Source organism: Thermobia domestica, chromosome 7 (assembly GCF_964235325.1).
Source record: "Thermobia domestica chromosome 7, izTheDome1.hap1.1, whole genome shotgun sequence".
Lineage (NCBI taxonomy): Eukaryota > Metazoa > Arthropoda > Insecta > Zygentoma > Lepismatidae > Thermobia > Thermobia domestica.
The window spans coordinates 84,181,452-84,202,677 of NC_137460.1; the positions used below are offsets into that span (position 1 = coordinate 84,181,452).

Consider the following 21,226-nt stretch of genomic DNA (forward strand, 5'->3'; position numbering starts at 1 on the left):
ACATTTAAGCCATATTTATTATTAAAGTATATTATATAAGACTTATGAATGTTTATGTACAGCAAATTATGAATACGTTAAAATATTAAATAATACTTTTTGCTAAAGTGGATACTTTCAAATATCTAGGATCAATATTAACAGACAAAAATGATATTCACGAAGAAATTAAATGTCGACTAAAAGCATCAGGGATTTCGTGTTACTATTCAGTTCAAAATCTCTTGTTGTCGCGAATTCTGTCGAGGAATTTGAAGGTTAAAATATATAAAACGATAATCGTGCCCGCTGTTCTGTATGGTTGCGAAACATGGTCGCTTACTCTGAGGGAAGAACATAGACTGAAAGTATTTGAGAACAAGATCCTGAGACGAATATTCGGATCCAAGAGGAACGGGAATGGGGAATGGCGAAAACTTCATAACGAGGAACTACATAATTTATACGGTTTACCCAGCATTGTTAGGGTCATCAAGTCTAGGAGGCTTAGGTGGGCAGGTTATGTAGCTAGAATGGAAGAAAGTAGAAACGCTTTCAAAGTCTTGTCTCAAAGACCAATCGGAAAACGACCATTAGGAAGACCTAGGCGCAGATGGGAGGACAATATTAAGATGGATTTCGCAGAGACAGGAATACAAAGTAGAAATCGGATCCAATTGGCTAAGGATAAAAGTCAGTGGAGAGCTTTTGTGAATGCGGTTTTGAACCTCCGGGTTCCATAGGCCATAGAGTTAGTTAGTTAATCGTCGAAACAAGCTAGGTTATCACTACTGTTCTATGGCCTACATCTGGCCCACCCAGAGAAACAGTGGAGCGCTGTCCCTGATTGCAGACATGTGTCCCACTTAATCCAACTTGAAATAATCTCAATACTATCCTTTTCTTATAGTTAGTTAGTTATATAAGACTTGTGCATATTTAAACATTGATAAATGATCTTCATGGTGTTCGTGCAATCACTTTACCAATTTTTAGTTTTATGCTATGAATCATGTAACAATAAAGTTGTGTTTGAGATGTAGGACGTGGGTTAATTCGAGTTCCCCTCGAGATTAATTATGTTTCTCATCTCGTCTCGAACTTAAAAAATAGGTATTAACCTTCTCGAGACGAGAATCGAAACAAAACATTTCTCGCACTTTGTTGTAAATTGTGAGCGTGATGTTAGCATTGAGAGCAGAGCAGAGCAGAGATTTCTTGGCGGTTTTTGTGGTTGATTTAAGTACCGGGCTTGGGCCCTTGCCTTCCATTTGTGTTGTTGACTGTCGTTTGTTTTGCGTGCGTATTTGTTGTGAGAGAGGACGCAACTGTCGCGCTCCTCTTTTGCTGTTCCTATGTCAGTTTAGTGGTTGTGCGTTTTAGGGGTGCGGCATCTGTGATGGCAAATATTTAATATCCATCTGAACAGAACAGCCTGTAGAGTTTGACTTTTATGTGTCTGTATTTAGGCTATAGAGGGTGTTTTATCCTATTGGGTTGGATATTCAGAGCAAATTTTTAAACACATTTTTAAGTAAATATAGATATTTCCTGTCTGAGTATGTTGCTCCAGTGGCGGATCTATCCCGGGGCCGGGAGCCAATCCCCAGTTTTTGAAAAAATAATCAAGCAAAAATTATCAAGCTATTGTTTATTGTTTATATATTTTTGAAAGTTTATAATAAGCTCATGATATACATGTCATAAGCTGGGTTCTCGCTGCCTCCCCTCCCCAGTTTTTGCCTTTTAGATCCGCCTCTAAGTTGCTCTGAGGTGGGCTCTCTTAAAGTCGTTTGGTGGAGTCACTATCACCGTAGATGAGAGATTGTTGCTAGTTGAACTTTAGCGTGTCTTTTCAGTACCGTGTACAGAGATTATACAGTATTACATTTGGACCTAAAATTTCAGATACGATATGAACCACCGTAATTTGCGTTCCAGTTATTTTTTCACAGGAAGTTTTATTCTTCATATGAGGCACACTTTCTAACGACTAGGAAAGAGGGAAGGGCCACAGAGCGTTGATATAGTGGTCAGTTCTTTTCCCACACGTATCTAAAAACTAAAACTAAAAGCAAAAAAACACGTGAAGTACAAATATTCACTTCGAGTTTAACGTTCCACCTTCATGCTCCTATGCAAAGAAAAGGCAGATGGGAATGATAACAAAAGAAATACTGGAATGCAGGAAGTAGGAGCAAACATAATTCATAGACAGTCCACGCACATAGTGCCTGTCGAACACAAAGCTCACTTGATGAGATCTGGGATCGAGTCAGAGACCCCACGCAACACAGGTGAGCTCTCTACCATTGAGCCAACGCGGCCTCCAATAGGTGTTGGATAGATTGGAAATTAGAATTAGGAATACAGGTATATAGTAAAACCAAATTATTATTATTATTATTATTATTATTAGTAGTAGTAGTAGTAGTACTAGTAGTAGTAGTAGTAGTAGTAGTAGTAGTAGTAGTAGTAGTATTAGATCATATTAGTTTATTACGTGCATTCCGAATTACATGAGTCCCTACCGGGAATTGAACTGAGCTCTGTTGCGACGAACCGTGTTCGTTCTCCATACATCCGCTGTTGCTACATCCGAAGAAACATTTGAAACCTGTTTGACCTTATGAATCATTTCCAGCTCTATGAGGGGTTGTAAAACTACAAATGCAGAACAAGAGTTTATGTGACTGATCATACCGCCCGGTCCCTTCAACCACTATAGCGAGAGCGAGGGGAGAGCGAGTAATTCCAGCGGGTGGTGGATTTGTGTCATCTTATCGCCAAACAAAATCTTCGCAAATGAAAGAAATGTTATGGGTGGTGCTTAGTTCACAGCTTTTGTATTGAATTGGGACACTTTGATGTCATCTGAGAGTTGGATGGAAGTCGTAGATTTTATCTGGAGTAAATTCCTTTCGTTCGTAAACTTTCTTTTCATAAGTGAGCATATTTATGACTATGGAACACTTTTGTGGAGAAAATGGGACCCCGAGTTGCTAGTCTACTGCGTGATGGTTCACATAGTCTTGGGTTCGATTCCAGATGGGAAAGCATATGTAAAATTTTAACTGTCTTCGACATTCGTGTATTCGTGTCCCTGTCGCATGAAATTAGGTACAATAGAGGTAATTACAGAAATAAAGTTACTGAGGAATGTTCGATTAATCAGTTAACTTTTAGAAAGTGATAAAATCCTAATCTTTGGTGCAGTGGTCCGAGGTTCGATTCCAGTGGGGACACTCGATCGAAAAGACGTAACAACTTTTCCCGGCCAGCCATCCTGAGTGGGATTTTCCTCATTCACACCAGGCAAATGCCGGGATGACACCTAACGTACAGGTCCCAGGTCGCTTCCCTCCTTTCCCTGATACATACTATGCTCGCCGAAAGATGTGATCTCTAATATGTTACGGGTTTATAGCCATAGATACCAGTAATGCCCAGAAATATGTATAGATAGAATAAAATAAAATCTTTGGTGCATGAGGACTCTGGTTTGATCCCATCTCGCGCCAAATAGGCTTTATGGTCGTGTTCTTGAGTGTTCCCTGGGTTGTCCCGTTCCCTCCCACTTTCTTCATTCCACCATTGTATTCATTCTCATCATCATCATATATATTATACACGGTATATGAATGGGACGTAAAACTGAAAAGATTTATTTCAGTTTCTTGAGGTAGAAATGACCTAATTAAAGTCGGAACAAAGTTATTTAGTTTTGTATCCGTCTTTAACAAAAAATCCTAACTATAAACAAAACTACATGAACTGACATAAAATAGAGGGGTACTTCCAGTTGACGTGGAAAGTTGAAATTTTTTTCATGATTGTAGCTTTTCGGGACTAACTCACAGGAAAATTGCCAAAAACGAATATTTTTAAATTTTAGGGGGTCTAAAAGGGAATGAAGAAATCCCCCATGTTATGTAAATGAGCCCTTTTTGGGATCTATAATTTCATGTTTTAGATACTTGGAATAGATACTTGAAAATCGATGTGCTTGTACATTTTCCTTAGCGTTAACTAAGTAAAGCGTCAAAAATACAAATTTCCAACTGTAGAGTTGTTTTATGGGGAACTAAAAAATATTCTCAATGTTATTTCTATGGGACATCTTCTACACCCCAAAATATTTAGACACTTCCAGCAGGATTACAATGATGAAATTTGGCATGATTGTAGCCTTCCAAGACTAACCCACAGGAAAATGCCAAAATTAAATATTTTTAGTTTTTAAGGGGTCTAAATAGGGGCGAAGAAATTCCCATATTATTGAAATGGACTTTTCTTCGGATACAAAATCTTATCTTTTAGATAGTTAAAATATGAAAAGAAATTTGAATTTGATAGAATTGTGGGTTTAACAGGTGCGAGGCTGTAGGCCGAGTCAGTGGGCGAAATCCTCAGGTGGATCAAATTCAGGAAATGTAATTAAAGAGCAAATACACGAAATTCACTCTTGATGCAAAGGCTGATACACAAGAAATTCGAGGCCGTAGGCCGAGCAAACGTGGAGTCTGGGCTCTGGGGGCGGAGCCGCCAGCTAACCAAAGGCTAGTATGAAACTAAAGCTACAGACACCAGAATCCATCTAGACTTTTGTTCTCGGTTTACTCATACAGCTAAAGTTCAGTGAGAACGAATGGTATGTGCTGTATAATGATTCCAGTGAGTCACGTTCTCAGGGTTTGATCATTTCCTTTCAGGTCAAGCGAGATTTTTGTTCATTTATCTCACCTCTGGTGCTAGGGGTCCCGGGTTCGATCCCAGCCCCTGCCAAGTGAACTTCGTGGTGGACAAACACCGTGTGTGTGGGTTTTCTCGGGGTCCTCCCGTTTCCTCCCTCTTTCTTCATTCCACCATTCCATTCATTACTCATCATCACCGTCTCCTTGTGCCTAACCGGCATAACTGCGGGACGTAAAACTCAAAGATTTCGTTTCATTTTTTTCGAATTAGAGTAATGAGTCATGAAACTATTTACAACTTATTATATCTAGAAGTTATATGATTATCTACATTTTATTGCAAATGTCTGATCATATTAGATTTAATACCAGACGATTTACGTCTGTACCAGATTATTAAATGTAGCACCGTTTTGCTTATTAAAAAATTATGCAATAATTGTAGCAAAGGCTCTCCTTATTTAAACCTTACTGATCCGTCTCTACCTTTTAGGTGCATATTGTTCAAGAAACTCAATTAAAAATCCTTTACCTACAATCATTTTCTCCTTCAGCACAAATCCTCATGCATTGTAGTCCGATGATGAGACTCCAAGTCGTTTTCTGAGTGGTGTTGTTCTGCTGTAAGATCTCTCAGTGGTAGCCGAGCCGTTGATATAGGTACAGTTAATATTTTCACACATACGCTTTCAAATACATCGTAACCTAGAGCTGAACTTCTTAATAGATTACTGTTTCTATACAACATGCATTTGTAGGTTTAGAAACAAATTAGTTTTCTCGGCTTTATCGGAAACTACGCATGAGGATTTACACTCACCCATATCATTTTGTTCCGTTTAATGAGATCTGTCGATTAGTAGACTTCTCATCTTTCGACTTTTTTTTTTTTTTTTTTTTTTTTCGTTAAACGCTAATAATGTAAATTCCTGCATTACATCTTACTCAAGAGGAATTAAACCTCGAACCTTCCTTGCGTGCGCCATTGATTCCAGCTAAATCTTTATTATGGGATCCGATTCAAAGTACTCGATAGATCGGAGTTTGGATCTTGTTCTAATGAGAGTCTAATCTCAGACTATATTGCAAAAATAAATGTTGTAGCTATTAGTCCATAGAAATCGTAAACTTGCGAGAAGCCTGTGTTATAAAGTTTTAATTAAATTAGTATTCTTTCTCTCAATCTTTTCGACGTTTCTCTTAACTTTTCTCTATAAAGTCTGTCCCGGAATCCTCCCACCAGAAGTAATTCTTAATCATGTCCATTCATTTCATTCTTAGTGTCTCTTTACCTCTCTTTCCATCCACTTCCATTGCCATCGCTCATCTAACTACCTAGTCGTTTGTTCTTTTCATTAGTTAGCCATTCTAATGCAATCTATTTTCTGGATCTTCTTAGATATGTATATAAATTTGGTTGCTCCTCTTACTCTATTATTCATCAGTCTGTCTCTTCTTATTCCATCACATGTTCACCACAACATTTTTATTTCAGTAACATTCTATTTGTTTTCCTGTGGCTTCTTTCTTAATCAAGTTTTTGCTCCGTATATCATTGCTGGCATAACCACTGTTTTATAAACCATTACTTTGTTCTTTAATGTGATTCTGCAGTCACACGAAACGACTTATACTTTCCTCCTATTTCGACATCCCTTTGCATTCTGTGCGTTATTGCCAAGTCTCAATCAAAATTCTTGGAAACAGTTGAACCTAATTAAAAAAAAAAAATAACTTCATTAAATTGTTCTTCTGGTAACCTTTACTTCCAAATTTCCTTTTCCGTTTAACGAGAATTGTTTTCTTTCTACTAATTTTTAGCCTTCTATCTTAAAAAAGACTTCTTCCTATTCACTTCCCTTTCAACAGTAAGACTTGCAAATCTAAAATTGAGACAAGTTAGTTTATTAGGTTGGTTGGATTTGAGTTTAAAGCTCGTTTCAGCATCAAGGCTATATGAAATGAAATGAAATCTTTGTTTTACGTCCCACGCTTATGCCGGTGAGGCTAAACGAGACGGCGATGATGAAAATGAAGTAAATATTGGAATGAAGAATGTGGGAGGAAACAGGAGAACCCCGAGAAAACCCACGCATACGGTGTTTGTCCACCACAAAGATCACTTGGCGCGAGCGGGAATCGAACCAAGGACTACATGCACCAAAGGTGAATACCACTGAGCCACCGCGGACTTGGGCTATATGAGACATGGACTTACATTTTAAGGTTGAATCCGAACCGCCATAATGCTTACAATTTCAACACTTTCCACCTGATATTGAACCCCAGATTCCGTGTATCAAAAGTGCGCTATGTCAAACTCACATGCCGTGAAACCACGAAGATTTCTAGCAGGTGTGAACATCCTATCAGCATATTATATTCCTAATGAGGAGATCTTCTCAAAAATTAAATGTAATGGTGTTTTCTAACCAAAATCGGTAGTATGCAGGAAAATTAGCATAATGTATGCAAAACAGATTAAAGTGGCGAGAACAAAATCTTATAGTTATAAAAATCGTCATAAAGATAATTGGTTATTTCTACAGTTCCATAATAGACACATAGGTATGCCCTCAGCAAAGAGGATCAAAGGTACAGTCCCTCCCCCAGGAATTTCGAAGGGTGTTAGTTCTTGTAAATACATGTCAAATAATACTAATCTTTTCTCGCATATTATATAATATTTAATATATTTTATATTTAATACTACTGTATTATAGTTTGTTTACTGTAGTTAATGAGGATAATGCTTAATAAATGTTATGTTATATGATGTATTATGTGATGTATGATGTGTTATGTGTGTGTATTATGTGTGTTATATGATGTATGTGTGAGCATTCGTGACTGTGCTTGGGGGTCAGTCTTTGCCCCTTCCCTTGGAATCGATCCTTTGCCACCTTTTGGAAAAAAGCCCTGTAGGCGTTCCTGCGTATAAAAGTAGAAATTTTAAGATTTAGAAATTAAAATTGAGAATGAAAGTGTGAAACAAATAAGTTCTGTAAAGGATGACATACACAAGATGTGTAGTTGAACATTCAAGGGAATTTCAACCTTATGCATTAAATTTAAAATACTTTCAGTACACCAGTGAAAACGAAAAATAAGTCTATCTACACAGCTAAATAAGCATTTTTTTTAAATAACGGTAAGACTTTATAAACTTTTTCCACCACATAGACCTTCATATTAGCAACCACCGGAGCAAGAAGCAGAAAATGGACAAAAAGTGGCTTATTATATTCTGCCATCTTCATATCTTATCTCTATATACAAAGCTGAATATTTGTTTGTTTATTTATATATTTTTCCGCTATAGAAATGCATATCACTGGCTGAGGATAATCCTAGGCAGTGCTTTTATTGACGCAATGAAAGGTGCCGGTAATCATCATAAAAATGTAGTTCTCATTCTGATTGATTGCGAGGATAAAATTTAAACAAGTGGGAGGAATTATGGATATTGTCATTTACTGATCGTATTACGTATTTGAATGTTTATAATATATTCTTGTTTCCATCTTCAAATCAATTCAATTTTTTTGGAAAAAATATATAGGTTAGGTAAATACAAAATAAAGAAGGTACTGACGCTCTGCATTGTACAAGCGAGCGGATTTTTGACATTTTCATTGTCTTACCTTTCATCAATTGCGTATTGCATTATTTAGCTTCAATATCTCATCCAGTGTCCAGTCATGACATATAAATGATAAGATTTTAGGGTAAATAGGGATCCCTCTTTTCCCTAATCCTTTTTACACTTAAAACGGCGGACAATAAATGCACGCGGAAATGCGAAAGCACAGAAAAAGAAATCCCTGGTATATAAAGAAAATATAATTTTTATATTATTGATATTGGTATCACATTGTCCTCCCTAGTGAATATATTTTACTTTGATTATTTTAATTTTATGGAAAATTTAACCTTTATCACGTATATTAAAAAAAGTGATGAACCAGATAGGATTTTTTAAAATGTTAGCTGGTTTGTTGATTGAGGTTACCATCCTACTTTTGCACCGATTCTCTATGAGACGAAAATGCAAGATCTACCAGCTGCGAATCCAACAAACACCAGTAATTCTTTACCTTCCAAATAATAATAATAATAATAATAATAATAATAATAATAATAATAATAATAATAATAATAATAATAATAATAATAATAATAATGATAATAATAATAATAATAATAATAATAATAATAATAATAATAATAATAAAAATAATAATAATAATAATAATAATAATAATAATAATAATAATAATAATAATAATAATAATAATAATATTATTATTATTATTATTATTATTATTATTATTATTATTATTATTATTATTATTATTATTATTATTATTATTATTATTATTATTATTATTATTATTTGTAGTAGTATTGATGTGAATTACTATGAATTTATTGTTGGAGTGACTTTGTACCCTTTCCCTTGAGTGATATCAACCATGAGCAGTAAATCTCATTGAGAAGCGTAAAGGAAATAATATGCGATATTTCCTGAAAACCGGGTATTTTTTAAGAAACGTTGTCGTTAAAATGCTTTCATAAAACTGGATGAATTGATTCTCTTCTCTGGGCTGCGGGATTCAGTATTAGAGCTTTGTTCTGTAATGCGTAGTGTCCAGTTCAAGAAAAAAAAAAAGTTAACGAAGCCTAAAAGGCATAATTGTGGAACGCTAAACTGAAATATTTCATTCCATTTTTTCTTTTTATATTACTTAAATAAAGAAAAACGAAATTGGGGAAATTAACTCTCTCTCTACTCGTTAATCCTTCTCTTATTTCAATCGCAACCCAATAATTATGTGAGTACTAGGTTAAGTATAAGTATCCTTGAAATGAAGTCAGCGTGATGTCGGATTTTTATGAGGTGAAGTTGAGCAAGTATAATGTCGGACTGAGATATCAATTGTCGACTTAAAGGCGAGTGAGCATTATGTGAATTTTCGAAGTGATACTGTGAATGTGAGGTCCAGTAAGCATTAGAACAGATTGGCATGTAAACGTGAGGTTGAGTGAGGGTGATGCCGAAAGGAAGATGTGAGTGTGAGGTTGAATCAGTGTGAATGCGATTGATGGCATGAGTTTAAGGATGAGTGAAGTTAAGTCAAAGTGGGAACATTTGACCATAGCTACTGAATTTAAAGAGGCTTGGGTGTTGGGTGAACTTCAGAGCCGCATTTTGATGAGGTTAGACTAAATCCTTTTATAATGGACCATTCGTGTTAATAAGCATTAAATCATTAAGCTGCCTCTTTCCAGTTATGACCTCAAACTGTTCTTTGTTATTACCCCGTAAAAAATAAAAAAAAAAACTACTGGCAGGTAAAATTAGAAATAGAAATGTTAAATAGAAGATTTCCACTATACTCGCATTTCTACTTAGCCTGCTGTTCGGGAAGTTTCGAACCCTGAATAGAGAAGTTACCAACTTCTACTATTTTATATAATAATACATAGGTATAGATCGCGGTAAGAAGAAGTACTCTATTATTCTTCACTGATTTGTACAAAAACATTCATTCATTATGAATTTAAAGCCCCAGAAACATAATCCATAGTCCATCAAAATCAAATATTTTACGAAAGTTCTCGTGGAACATGTTTAAGTATAAGATATCCTGTTATTCGTTATTAACTTTATCTTCATGCAATGGAAATCATTAAACAACCTTTGAGACCCTGCGTATTGCATACAATACGTTTTTCGAACACCTGTCATGACTACGAATATTTAAGAACATGCCCGAATCTCGGTTATTGTATTCGGGAAGTGTCGAAATTACTGCAGAAAAGGTAGCTGGTTTTTGTTTTTACCTACAGGTGGCTCTATTGTCTGCTGAAGACAAAAAGAAGACAATTGGGATTATGGACGCATCTGATCCAGATGCGTTGATTGAATAATTTCTCAGAAAATAAAACATGGTGAAGTAAATTTCAAGTTTAATGATTTACATATTTTATGCTTATATTACGAAGGGAAATATAAAATTTTCCTTGTGTATTGTAAGCAATACATAGCAATTTGAGATCCAAAGTACTGCATACAATTCGACCCATTACCGATCAATAGGAAAGCAGTATGATAAAATTGTTTTTAAAGATGTACTATTTTGTCTATTGATACCTAATACACAAAATTTCATCAAAAGTTCTTGACAAATAAATGGTCAGGTCTCAGGAGGTTAAAAAAAATAGCGCCTATATGTTCCATATTTCTTCAAAGTGGAATTGTATTCTTTTTTAAATGAAAATTATCGTGAAACATATTTTAATTTTAATTTGGGAGTTTACTCTTATATTTTTGAGAGACTTTAACCTCAAATAGTGGGATGACTGATAAGCATTAAAGAAAATATGCGGCATGCTGCATCAGAACAGAATCCTTTATCATTTGTCATAATTAGAAGAATTTGGTGAGAATTATTAGAAATTTTTATCATATTATTTAAATGAGGAAGCTTCCAAATTTGAGGGGATATTACCTACTTTGGACCTTTTTTGTCTTTGCAATAAACTGATGGGAATTATGTTGACGCCCTAAAATACGTGATACAATGTTTTATCAAAAATCAAAATCGAATAATTGTTACATATTTTATTCTGGAGTGGAATTGGCTTTACTGATATTAAAATTCTTGACTGGGAAATGTAGACCCAAAAATGGGGTTGTTACGGAAAGTTGAAGAAAGATTCGAAATTTCGTAACACTTGGATAAGATTTCCGGGGTTAAACGGCCACACACAAATGTTGATTGAGTTGGAAGTTTTAAAAGTTTACTTAAAATAAAACTATATACAGTCTACTCGTGCGGAACATACCAGATGCAGGATACTTTCCCATCTTCTTTGTCAAAATCTCAGAACAACATAAGAAAAATAAATAAAATCTTTGAGTTTAACGTCGCACAATTATGCTCGTTAGGCTAAGGGAGATGATTAGAGCAAGTGAATGATAATAGAAGAACTCGTGGAATGAAAAGTGGGACAAAACGGGAGTACCCTGAGAAAACCCACGGACACGATCTTATCCACCACAAACTTACTTGGCCGGAGATCGAAACAATGAGGACCCCACGCACCAGAGGAAGCGCTCTGCCACTGAGCCACCGTGCCACAACAACAACAACATAAGAAAACTAGAAGTTACTAGGAAACATTTTAAGAAGCAATGCCTTTCAAAGGTAAAACTCACTGCCCGAAGGTTTTAATACCTCCATGAGCAGAATAGACTGATATGTCCCTCTCCCATATCATCTTTTTAAAACCATATACGTTATCCGGATATTATCCTTTATCCTTCATCCGTATATTATCCGCTATCCGAATGTTCTACTACCCGGATATTATCCGTTATTTGAATTTTATCCATCATCCGGATAAATCCATTATCCGGATATTATCCGCCATCCGGATATATCGATATCCGGATATTATCCGTCATCCGGATATATCGATATCCGGATATTATCCGTCATCCGGATATATCCGTTATTCGGATATTATCCGTCATCCGGATATATCCGTTATCCGGATGTTATCCGTTATCCGGATATTATCCGTCATCCGTTATCCGGATATTATCCGTCATCCGGATATTATCCGTCATCCGTTATCCGGATATTATCCGTTATCCGTTATCCGGATATTATCCGTTATCCGTTATCCGGATATTATCCGTTATTGGGATATTATCCGGTATCCGCTATCCGGATATTATCCGTTATCCGTTATCCGTTTTGTTATCCGTCATCCGGATATTGCAAATCCGGATAAGTTTCTATCCGATACCCGAATAAAAAATTATCCGGATATGGCCATCCCTACTTCTGACAAAAAATTGTCTTGTTGAAGAAGAAAGTTTTCTTCCATTGGAGGGATAACTTTTCTCTTCTAGAATTTTTCGAATGTTCATGAGGATAGAAACAGTGATTAGTTTGTAGACAAAATTACTGCAATTAGGAACAAATCTTGTTAAGAAGATTGGTTTACCAAAACTTCGTTAATCGTTGGGAAGTCTCGTTAATTTTCCCGTTACTTTCACTCGTATTACTTCGAATGCGCTGTTGTTGCCAAATTGACACTTTTGAGGGATTTAGAAAGATTTATACGCGCAATTATGTTTTCAAGAAGTATACCTTGTATATAATATTCAATTCATATTGTTGAATGCTTTCTCTTCAATCTGAGGAACGCTCTAGTGATGCGATCTTAATTCAGTTAAGTATTACTAACAGTCCTTCTCAAAATTCGGAATCTCGAATAATGCATAAAATCATTACTCTCCAAGCTTCTTAACATTGTCTTCTTTAATGTTGTAATTTCTCTTTTGTTACAAACAGAAATGTGACCAAAAACCTGAAGAAGTTCATCGAGTCCAAACGAATGCCTCAAGGTGATAAACAGTCCATGCGAGATCTCTCTCAAATGATTAAGAAAATGCCACAATACCAGAAAGAATTAAGTAAATATTCAACTCATTTGCATTTAGCTGAAGATTGCATGAAGGCATATCAAGGATATGTTGATAAGCTGTGTAAAGTTGAACAGGTAATCTGTTTTCTGAATTTTCTGTTTATGTTTTATACTTGACACTCTTGAACAAAAGTTGATGGTAGCTACTCATTGACCGCATTATCATCAAATTTTACTATTATCAAATATAGGTAAAAAGAATTGTGATGTCTTGAAAAGAAAGAATTATTATAAAAAGGGTATCAACTTGTTTCGTGATTATACAATATTTAAGAGGATTCTTTTTCTGCGACGCATAACAAAGAAAACATTGTTCTACTATCTGGAAGCGTCCAGCGTATACATGAAGCACATTACAGAATGTTGCTATTAAAAATAGTCTGCCATCCATAGATAACCTTAAAAGTTGCTTATGTCTAGGTAATCATTTTTAATTTTTTTTTTTTTTAACCTTTAACTTAATTTGAATATGTTTCTAGCAACTGTGCTCTTAAATATTTCTCAGTTGTTATACTAAGTAATCCTACGTAAGCGTACACGTTCTGCATAAACTATGAAATGTTTTTTATCGTGCATTTACGGGTAAACTGAGCCCATCGTGTAAAATTAAGCATTGACCTTGTATCCAGATCGTTGTATCTAGATGCAAGGTTAGTGTTTATTTTTAATTTATAATTTATATCCTATAGCGTTCATTAGCAAGAACCCTTAGTTTATTAAATGAGAGAATGTGTTTCATTCATGCTATTCGACTAAATGAACAATTACACTGATCGGAGTTTACTTGGGCAACCTTAAGTTGCATGACCTAATTTTATTATAGCTGGAATCTATTCGAATACGATACCCTGTTATCGGGGTTATTCGATTAGTAACGATTTGGACGTATCAATGCATTGTAATTTGGTAGTAAAGAAAGAAAAAATATTTTTCAGATAGAAAAAAACAAACAAACATATATTACCAGTTTTAACGAGGTGATGAGGTCACATTAGGAATTATTTATGAATGGGCATGGTTACCGAATTTTCAATCAATTAGTTTTTTAAAGGAAAGATAGGTATACTGCACCGTAAAACTGGGGGAAAATATATCACGTGTCTTTCTTTTTCCTATAAAAAATTATAAACAATGAAGAGATGAACATTGGCGCTATAAAAAATTATAAACAATGAAGAGATGAACATTGGCGCTTTCGAACCATTTAAAAAATCATGTATCGATGTATCAGAAAATTACAAAAGTTGGTTTTACAAATTTAATGATAATGTAGAAAAGTGAAATGAAAGTTGTGTTAGATAAAAACATTAGAATCTACAGTTAAAATTTGAATTGTGGTCAGTTACAGAAAAACTGTATCACAACCAACGCACTGTGACGGAAGTTTGAAGCCTTTTCAAGTACAGTTCTTTCGTAAAATCTAATTGGCACTTCTTTACCTTATTTTTATTTAACTGTCTTTGTTTGCCATTGTTATATATATATATGGTACGGTGCATACTTTCCTCAATTAAATTAATTCAGTAGTTGAAGAAAATAAAATTGATGGAGAGAATCTACTTTCGAATATATTAAATATATAGTTAATGGTAATATTGGTACTGTAGACCGGCTAGATGAAAAACTTCCTCACCTTTGTCAGCGCGGTGGTCAATAAAAGAATGTCCTTTCCACTCTCTTCCTTCAACTTAACTAAGATAATGTCAGCAGAGTTAGCATCCTCAGAAATTTTGTTGCGCGTTTAACAGAGGTTTTGGAGTTCCTTCTTGATAGAAATTGAACATGTTTACACTTCTGATTTCTCATCAAGAAAAGTACCAAAATTGTTGATTTTTTCGTATCTTATGTGTTGAAATACCTTGAAAACCAAAAATTGACTTAATTCGTTTCAAGAGTAAGGTTAACATTGTAAATAACGATAAAATACAGTTACTTTTTCTGAAACACTTTCTGATAACATTGAAACTAAAGTTCGATGAACGTTTTGTCTATTAAAGATGCGCATACATATACAGCATACAAAATGTTACCAAGTCGTCCTTTGCATATTGCGTCATATATACATATATATGTATATATATATGCATGTAACTTATTAGCTTGTTTAGCTAAATTAGTTACATAGTGCTTTTCCCAAACCATATGCCGATAAGAATGATATATTCTGTATATCTGCAACGACTAAAGTTGATCATTCATTGTTGCTGTATACTGTGTTTTCTTTTGATTATGTTAATGTGTTGTAATAGTCCTTTGATACATATTTTTTGTGTGTATTTGTAGGATTTAGCAATGGGAACAGATGCTGAAGGTGAAAGGATTAAGGACCATATGCGAAATATTGTTCCAATTTTGTTAGACCAGTCAGTTTCAAACAAGGACAAAATGAGAATAATCTTGTTGTATATAATTTCAAAGAACGGAATATCAGAAGAAAATTTGACGAAACTGGTCCAGCACGCACAAATTGACCCTGAAGAGAAACAGACAATAGTTAATATGGCAAACTTGGGATTAAATGTTGTAGTAAACGTAAGTTGTTTTCATTACTTGAAGTTTTCTGCCGTTTTCTAATGTTTGTCCCAAATAAAATAAATAAATAAATAAATAATAATAATGAAAAAAATCGGGATGGATAAGGTTCGAATCCTAATCTACCGCACAGGGATTCGGTACGCTAACCATAAGAACACACCGAGAAGTAACAAACAGGATTCATTTTAGTGATTTTTCAAGTCTCAGTTTCTTGCTGACCTGTTTCAATGATGATTATTTTGTTGAATTCGCTGTGATATGCTATCATTTGTATTCTTGAAATATTTTGATATCAGATATGTGTTGAATTAGTTTGAAAACTATTCCGTTCGGAATATGCTTAGTAGATAAAAAAGACTCGTTCTACGTTACTTTTTTTTAATACGAATTTTACCACTCTCCTAATTGGTTGATTCCCCTCCGCCATCCCTCTCCTTTCATCTTGATTTATGAAATATAAAGAAAATCGTTAGAGCCGATTTCGAGAAAGTAGCATTTTTTTTTTTTCACCGTTCAATAAACTACCTTTATTTTGGAGGTAGGAAGAAAATTTGATCCCATCCTCCCTGGAAAATCGTATAAAAACCACAAGTTGAATATGCGGTTGAGATACGTTGAACGATAAGAATTCGAGGCGAGTGTACATCAGAACAAACGGACGAGTGATTTTTCGGTGTGTAGGGCCCATGAATTGTGTAAATCCGTTGAAATCTTGAATTTGATTTCTTTTTTCAGGATTACCGTACTTTCTTCTTTCCTATCGTTGCTCGAAAGTGAAAAAGACGTTATTAAAATCTTCCTTTACCCGTCGACAAAATTACGTATACAAGAATATAATTTATTTAGAGTTTGGGACAAGGTATTACAAATGTGCTTGTCTTTGTTGTTAAATTCTAAAGAATGCTGTTACGGGAGACGAATCTAACGTATCAAAGTTTATAGCCAGATGTAGATTATGTTAATCTAGTCCAAAGTAATATTTGTTCATGTTAATTTGAAGAACTTTATGCTCATTTTATTGGTTCCTTTTGTCTCGCAGGGCAATAGGAAAAAAATATACCAAGTTCCACGAAAAGAAAGAATCACTGAACAAACTTACCAAATGTCTCGATGGACACCTATTATCAAAGACATTATGGAGGATTGTATTGAGGATAAATTAGACCAGAAACACTATCCATATTTGGCTGGCAGGGCAGCTACATCAGGTTACCATGCACCAACGAGGTAATTCTATATTTTATTACTTGCCATCTATATTTTATTATTTTAGGTGACTTTATCATTTAGTGATATAAAATGCTTGTCAGATCGCGTTGGTTTTTACGTATTATGTTCGTAGCACTTACAATGTTTTGTGTAAAATCAATTGTGTATAGTATGATCAGTATTCTTAAGTCTCTCCGTGTGCGTAACTCATTTTGAATTCTTGCAAGTGAAAGACGGTTGCATATTTTCTGAAGAAAAATAAAATCTTGTACCAAATGTCACACGTTCATGTACATCTGTTTAAAAGCAACAAAGTAATAATAGTATAATTTCTTCTTTACGTTGTTGGCGGAATTGCCAAATTCGAGCAGCTGAATGATGTGTCGTATTCTGTATGTCAAAAAGCCTCGAAGATTTATATCAGCGTTTGCAGAGACCTGTTGCATGATTCTGTGATAACGGATCTTGCACAATGACCTACCCTTCCGCTAACAGCAATGAATTCGATACACGTACTAAATTTTATCTTTCATAATATTAATATTGCATAAGATTTTTTTAAGGCTAACGTTCACCATAAGGCTAAGGTTCTGCGTTCACCATATACAAATTCTATGAACAGTTTCTCGTTAGTCTGCATCCAGTATTTTTTTTTAAGTGAAATTTGGCACCTCTTCTTTTAGAGTTGAATTTTTTTACACATTTGCAATACCAATATATGATAGTGAATAGTCTGTGAAGAATGTTATATGATGACGAATAATAAAGTTACACTAGCTCGTCGTGAGAGCACGTTGTGTGTCGTGACTGGCCAATGCAGGGCAAGCTACAGTAATTGCTGACACGTCCGAGAGGAAGGTTTGTGTGGTCTCCTGTCGTGTTATGCATGCAGAGCGGGCGAGGTTCAGTGGCGCGTTAACTCGATGTTCACTCCAAATTGGAGGTGCGTGCAACGATCAGATTTCTATGGGCTAAACTGCTCAATTGCACGGACATTCATCGTGAAATCACTGCTGTATATGGTGAGCGTGCAATATCTCGCCCAGGTATTGTAAGCAATTTGACACCGGACGCACGGATCTCACGGACGAATATCGCGAAAGTAGGCCCGCAACGTCCAGTGCCGTTGTAAATGTTGACCGTGTGGATGGGATCATTAGAGAGGATCGACGCATAACACTGCAGGAAATTGCCAGCCTGCTGAACATTGGCAGTTTGTTCTCCATTGTTCACGAGCATCTTGGCTTTCGTAAACTGTGTCAAAGATGAGTCCCACGTCTGCTCACCAATGTTCACAAGGGACAATGTTTCCAGTTGTCACTGTCATTTTTGCAACGTTATTCTGTGGAGGGCAACGAGTTTTTTGCGGCGAATCATAACAAGGAATGAAACGTGGGTCCACCACTTCACCCCTGAGTCAGAGAACATCGATGGAATGGGGACACACCACACCACATCATCATCACGAAAGAAGGCCAGGTTCAACATTCAGCAGGAAAGATCATGGCGACAGTGTTCTTTCACATTGAGGGTGTGGTGCACATGGATTTTGTGCCGCAAGGCACAACGATCAACGCGGCGTCGTATTGTCAAACGTTGCACCGGTTGCACAAGGCAATTAAAGAAAAGCGGCAGGGAATGTTGAGCGCCAGTGGGGTTTTGTTGCACGATAACGCAACACCTCACAGGCCCGCCAAACGTCCGAGCTCTTGCAGTGATTCATATGGGAGGTATGGCATCATCCTCATACAGTCAGGACTTTGCGCCATGTGATTATCATGTGTTCGGTAAGCTGAAAAGGAATCTCGGTGGACTACGATTCCGAAAGAATGAGGTGAAAGCAGCTGTCTCCAGGTGGTTACATAGTGCTGGAGGTGATTTCTATGCATCCGGAATCGAAAAGGTGGTTTACCGTTACGAGAAATGTTTACAGTCTCTTGGTGACAATGTGGAAAAGTGAACGTACAGTGTATGTCGTCATAGCCGTGTTGCCAATGTATAGATGGTTTCATAAACGGTCGTAACTTGGAAGTGTAACTTCCTTTTTGATTCGTCCTCGTAATATAGTGAATAGTCTGTGAAGAGTATAAGAGGACAATAGTCTGTAGCGTTTTGCATGAATCGACAGTTTGTGAGTAGGAGTTGGCGTGATCTAAGTGTGTATGTTACAACAATTGAAACGAAAAGCAGGGTCAGTAATATTTCTTAGCATGAAGATAACAGTGTCCATGAAGTAAATTGAAGTGTTGTGTGCGTGTACTTGTACAGGTAAATAAAGAGTAGCCTAGTTTTGGAGAAGTAGTTTTTTTTAATTAGTAAAAATAATAGTACACTAATCACCTGCAGTGATGGCCAGTCATGCTGCCGATCGTAATGTTTTTATATGATGATTGTACCAGCTAACTATGTTTTCTATTACATAATAACTAATTGTTCCTCCCGATCCTTCAGCCCGCTCCATCATCAGAGTGACACATGAAAATTTGTACGAGCCCAAAGAATACATTAACTATTATTTTCGTTCTGTACCCTTGAGCAAAATGAGAAAAATTGTACTAACTAAACAATACCTGTACAAAACACATGCAATTAAGTTATTAGGTGGTTAAATGTGTGTTATAATAATATCAAATCTAAATATGCTTACGGAACGTTTTGAAAGAATTTAAAATAATACAGTTTTTTAAGTTGTAATTAAATCTTCACAGTAATTTTAAATCTGTGAACTGCCTGCACAGATTAACGGCCGATAGCGCAAGTAGCGACATCTGTTAGCGTGACTGTGTATTATTAGGATTAACGTGATGTTGAAATGTTTGATGGTTCTTATTATTATTATTTTGAGTTCAGTTTCAACCCTTAGATTTGAAATTTGCTGTAAGACAAGAGCAACTGGATTATCATCATCATTTTATATTATTGTTATTTTTATAAATAAAGAAGGATAAACACAATTAACTGTTTTTCATTTATAGATTGAGAAAATTTTAAGTAACTCGCAAAATAGGGATAAAATGAATTTAGATTCGAAAACTTTTTTAAGATTTTTTTTTTTTTTTGTTTTGTTTTAAGGAAGAATCTTGTGCGCATTTTCCAATATATGAATGCAAAAATCTAGAGCTAGAGACATGGAGATTGATTTTACTGTGGAGCGTATGCTTTTTTCTTGTATAAGAATCTGCTAGTAACTCAAAATTTGTATCATGACGCATTAACCGCATTTTCGTGGTCACGTTGCATATAAGAAAATTATATTTCCTAACTTGAATTGTAGTGAATCATTAGAGGAATGAGAATTAGGTCTTACAAATAGCCTGTAGCTCTATGTCTTTAGGTCTACGACTTTCCCAGCCTGTGTAAAAAAACGTTTATCCGCAATCAATTCGTAACATGAAACATTAAACTTTCTATTGCTATATATGCTTTCCTATGATAGTAGTTGCCTCCATTGATCGTTGAACTTAATAGCGTATTTCCAAACTTCTTGAAAACACTGAGAAAAAAAGTTAGTTTTTAATAATTTGTATTCGTATAGGGGTGGGTGAGGAGTGAATCCTTGTTTAGCACTTTTTCATAATAACAAATTTTGCAAAATTACCACTATACCGTTGTAAACTTCGGAGACGCTCTGAGTTATTGTTTAAACAGTGTTATTGTGTTGAGATAGACTATCACCTAATCGTCAACCTTGTAGTTTATCACCTAAAATCACCTTGTAGTGATTTTGTCAACCTTGTAGTTTATATATATATATATATATATATATATATATACACCTCTCATATAAGGCAATTCGTTGCAGTAATGCAGTAAATATCAACATTCTGCTGGTTGCTGTTTTCACATAAATAAAATGTATTCTGAAATTTGAATATACGGTTTGTAAGAAACAGAATGTATATCCGCTTATTGCCTCACTTAAGCATGGAATAGACAGATATAAAACAGCGGCGTTTTTTTAAAGCATCTATTCTTTTACTTTAATTGAGATCTTTAAGTTGTTACACAACATACCTGTTAATAACTGTATTTGTTATAGTAGGTAAAGTATAAGCGCACACACACACAAAAAAATTTATGCTAACTATTGAAACCAAATGCTCTACTTCGTACACTGTACCCCAGTTGTATTTATATTTTATTTATTTCTTAACTGTACTTAATTAATAAATAAGAAAACAGAAAACTAGTATCAGTACAAAAACAAGTAGAAAAGTAGGACTAGTCTGCTGCTCCTGATTTCCAAGATGTGATCTGGCATAAACGCATCTCTGCATTCGCAAACAACTGAAGCAAACACAGTG

At 35.3% G+C, this 21,226-nt stretch overlaps 1 protein-coding gene across 2 annotated transcripts in view; it reads left to right on the forward strand.

The window, feature by feature from the left end:
• The window catches only part of Rop (Syntaxin-binding protein Rop), a gene marked incomplete in the record, with an annotated part of 132,717 nt that overhangs the window by 93,425 nt on the left and 18,066 nt on the right, over positions 1 to 21,226 (forward strand). For both annotated transcript variants that reach the window (XM_081764978.1, XM_081764979.1), the window contains 3 exon segments: positions 13,046 to 13,253; positions 15,462 to 15,710; positions 16,753 to 16,940. In XM_081764978.1, the coding sequence (XP_081621104.1) occupies positions 13,046 to 13,253; positions 15,462 to 15,710; positions 16,753 to 16,940 (645 nt within the window).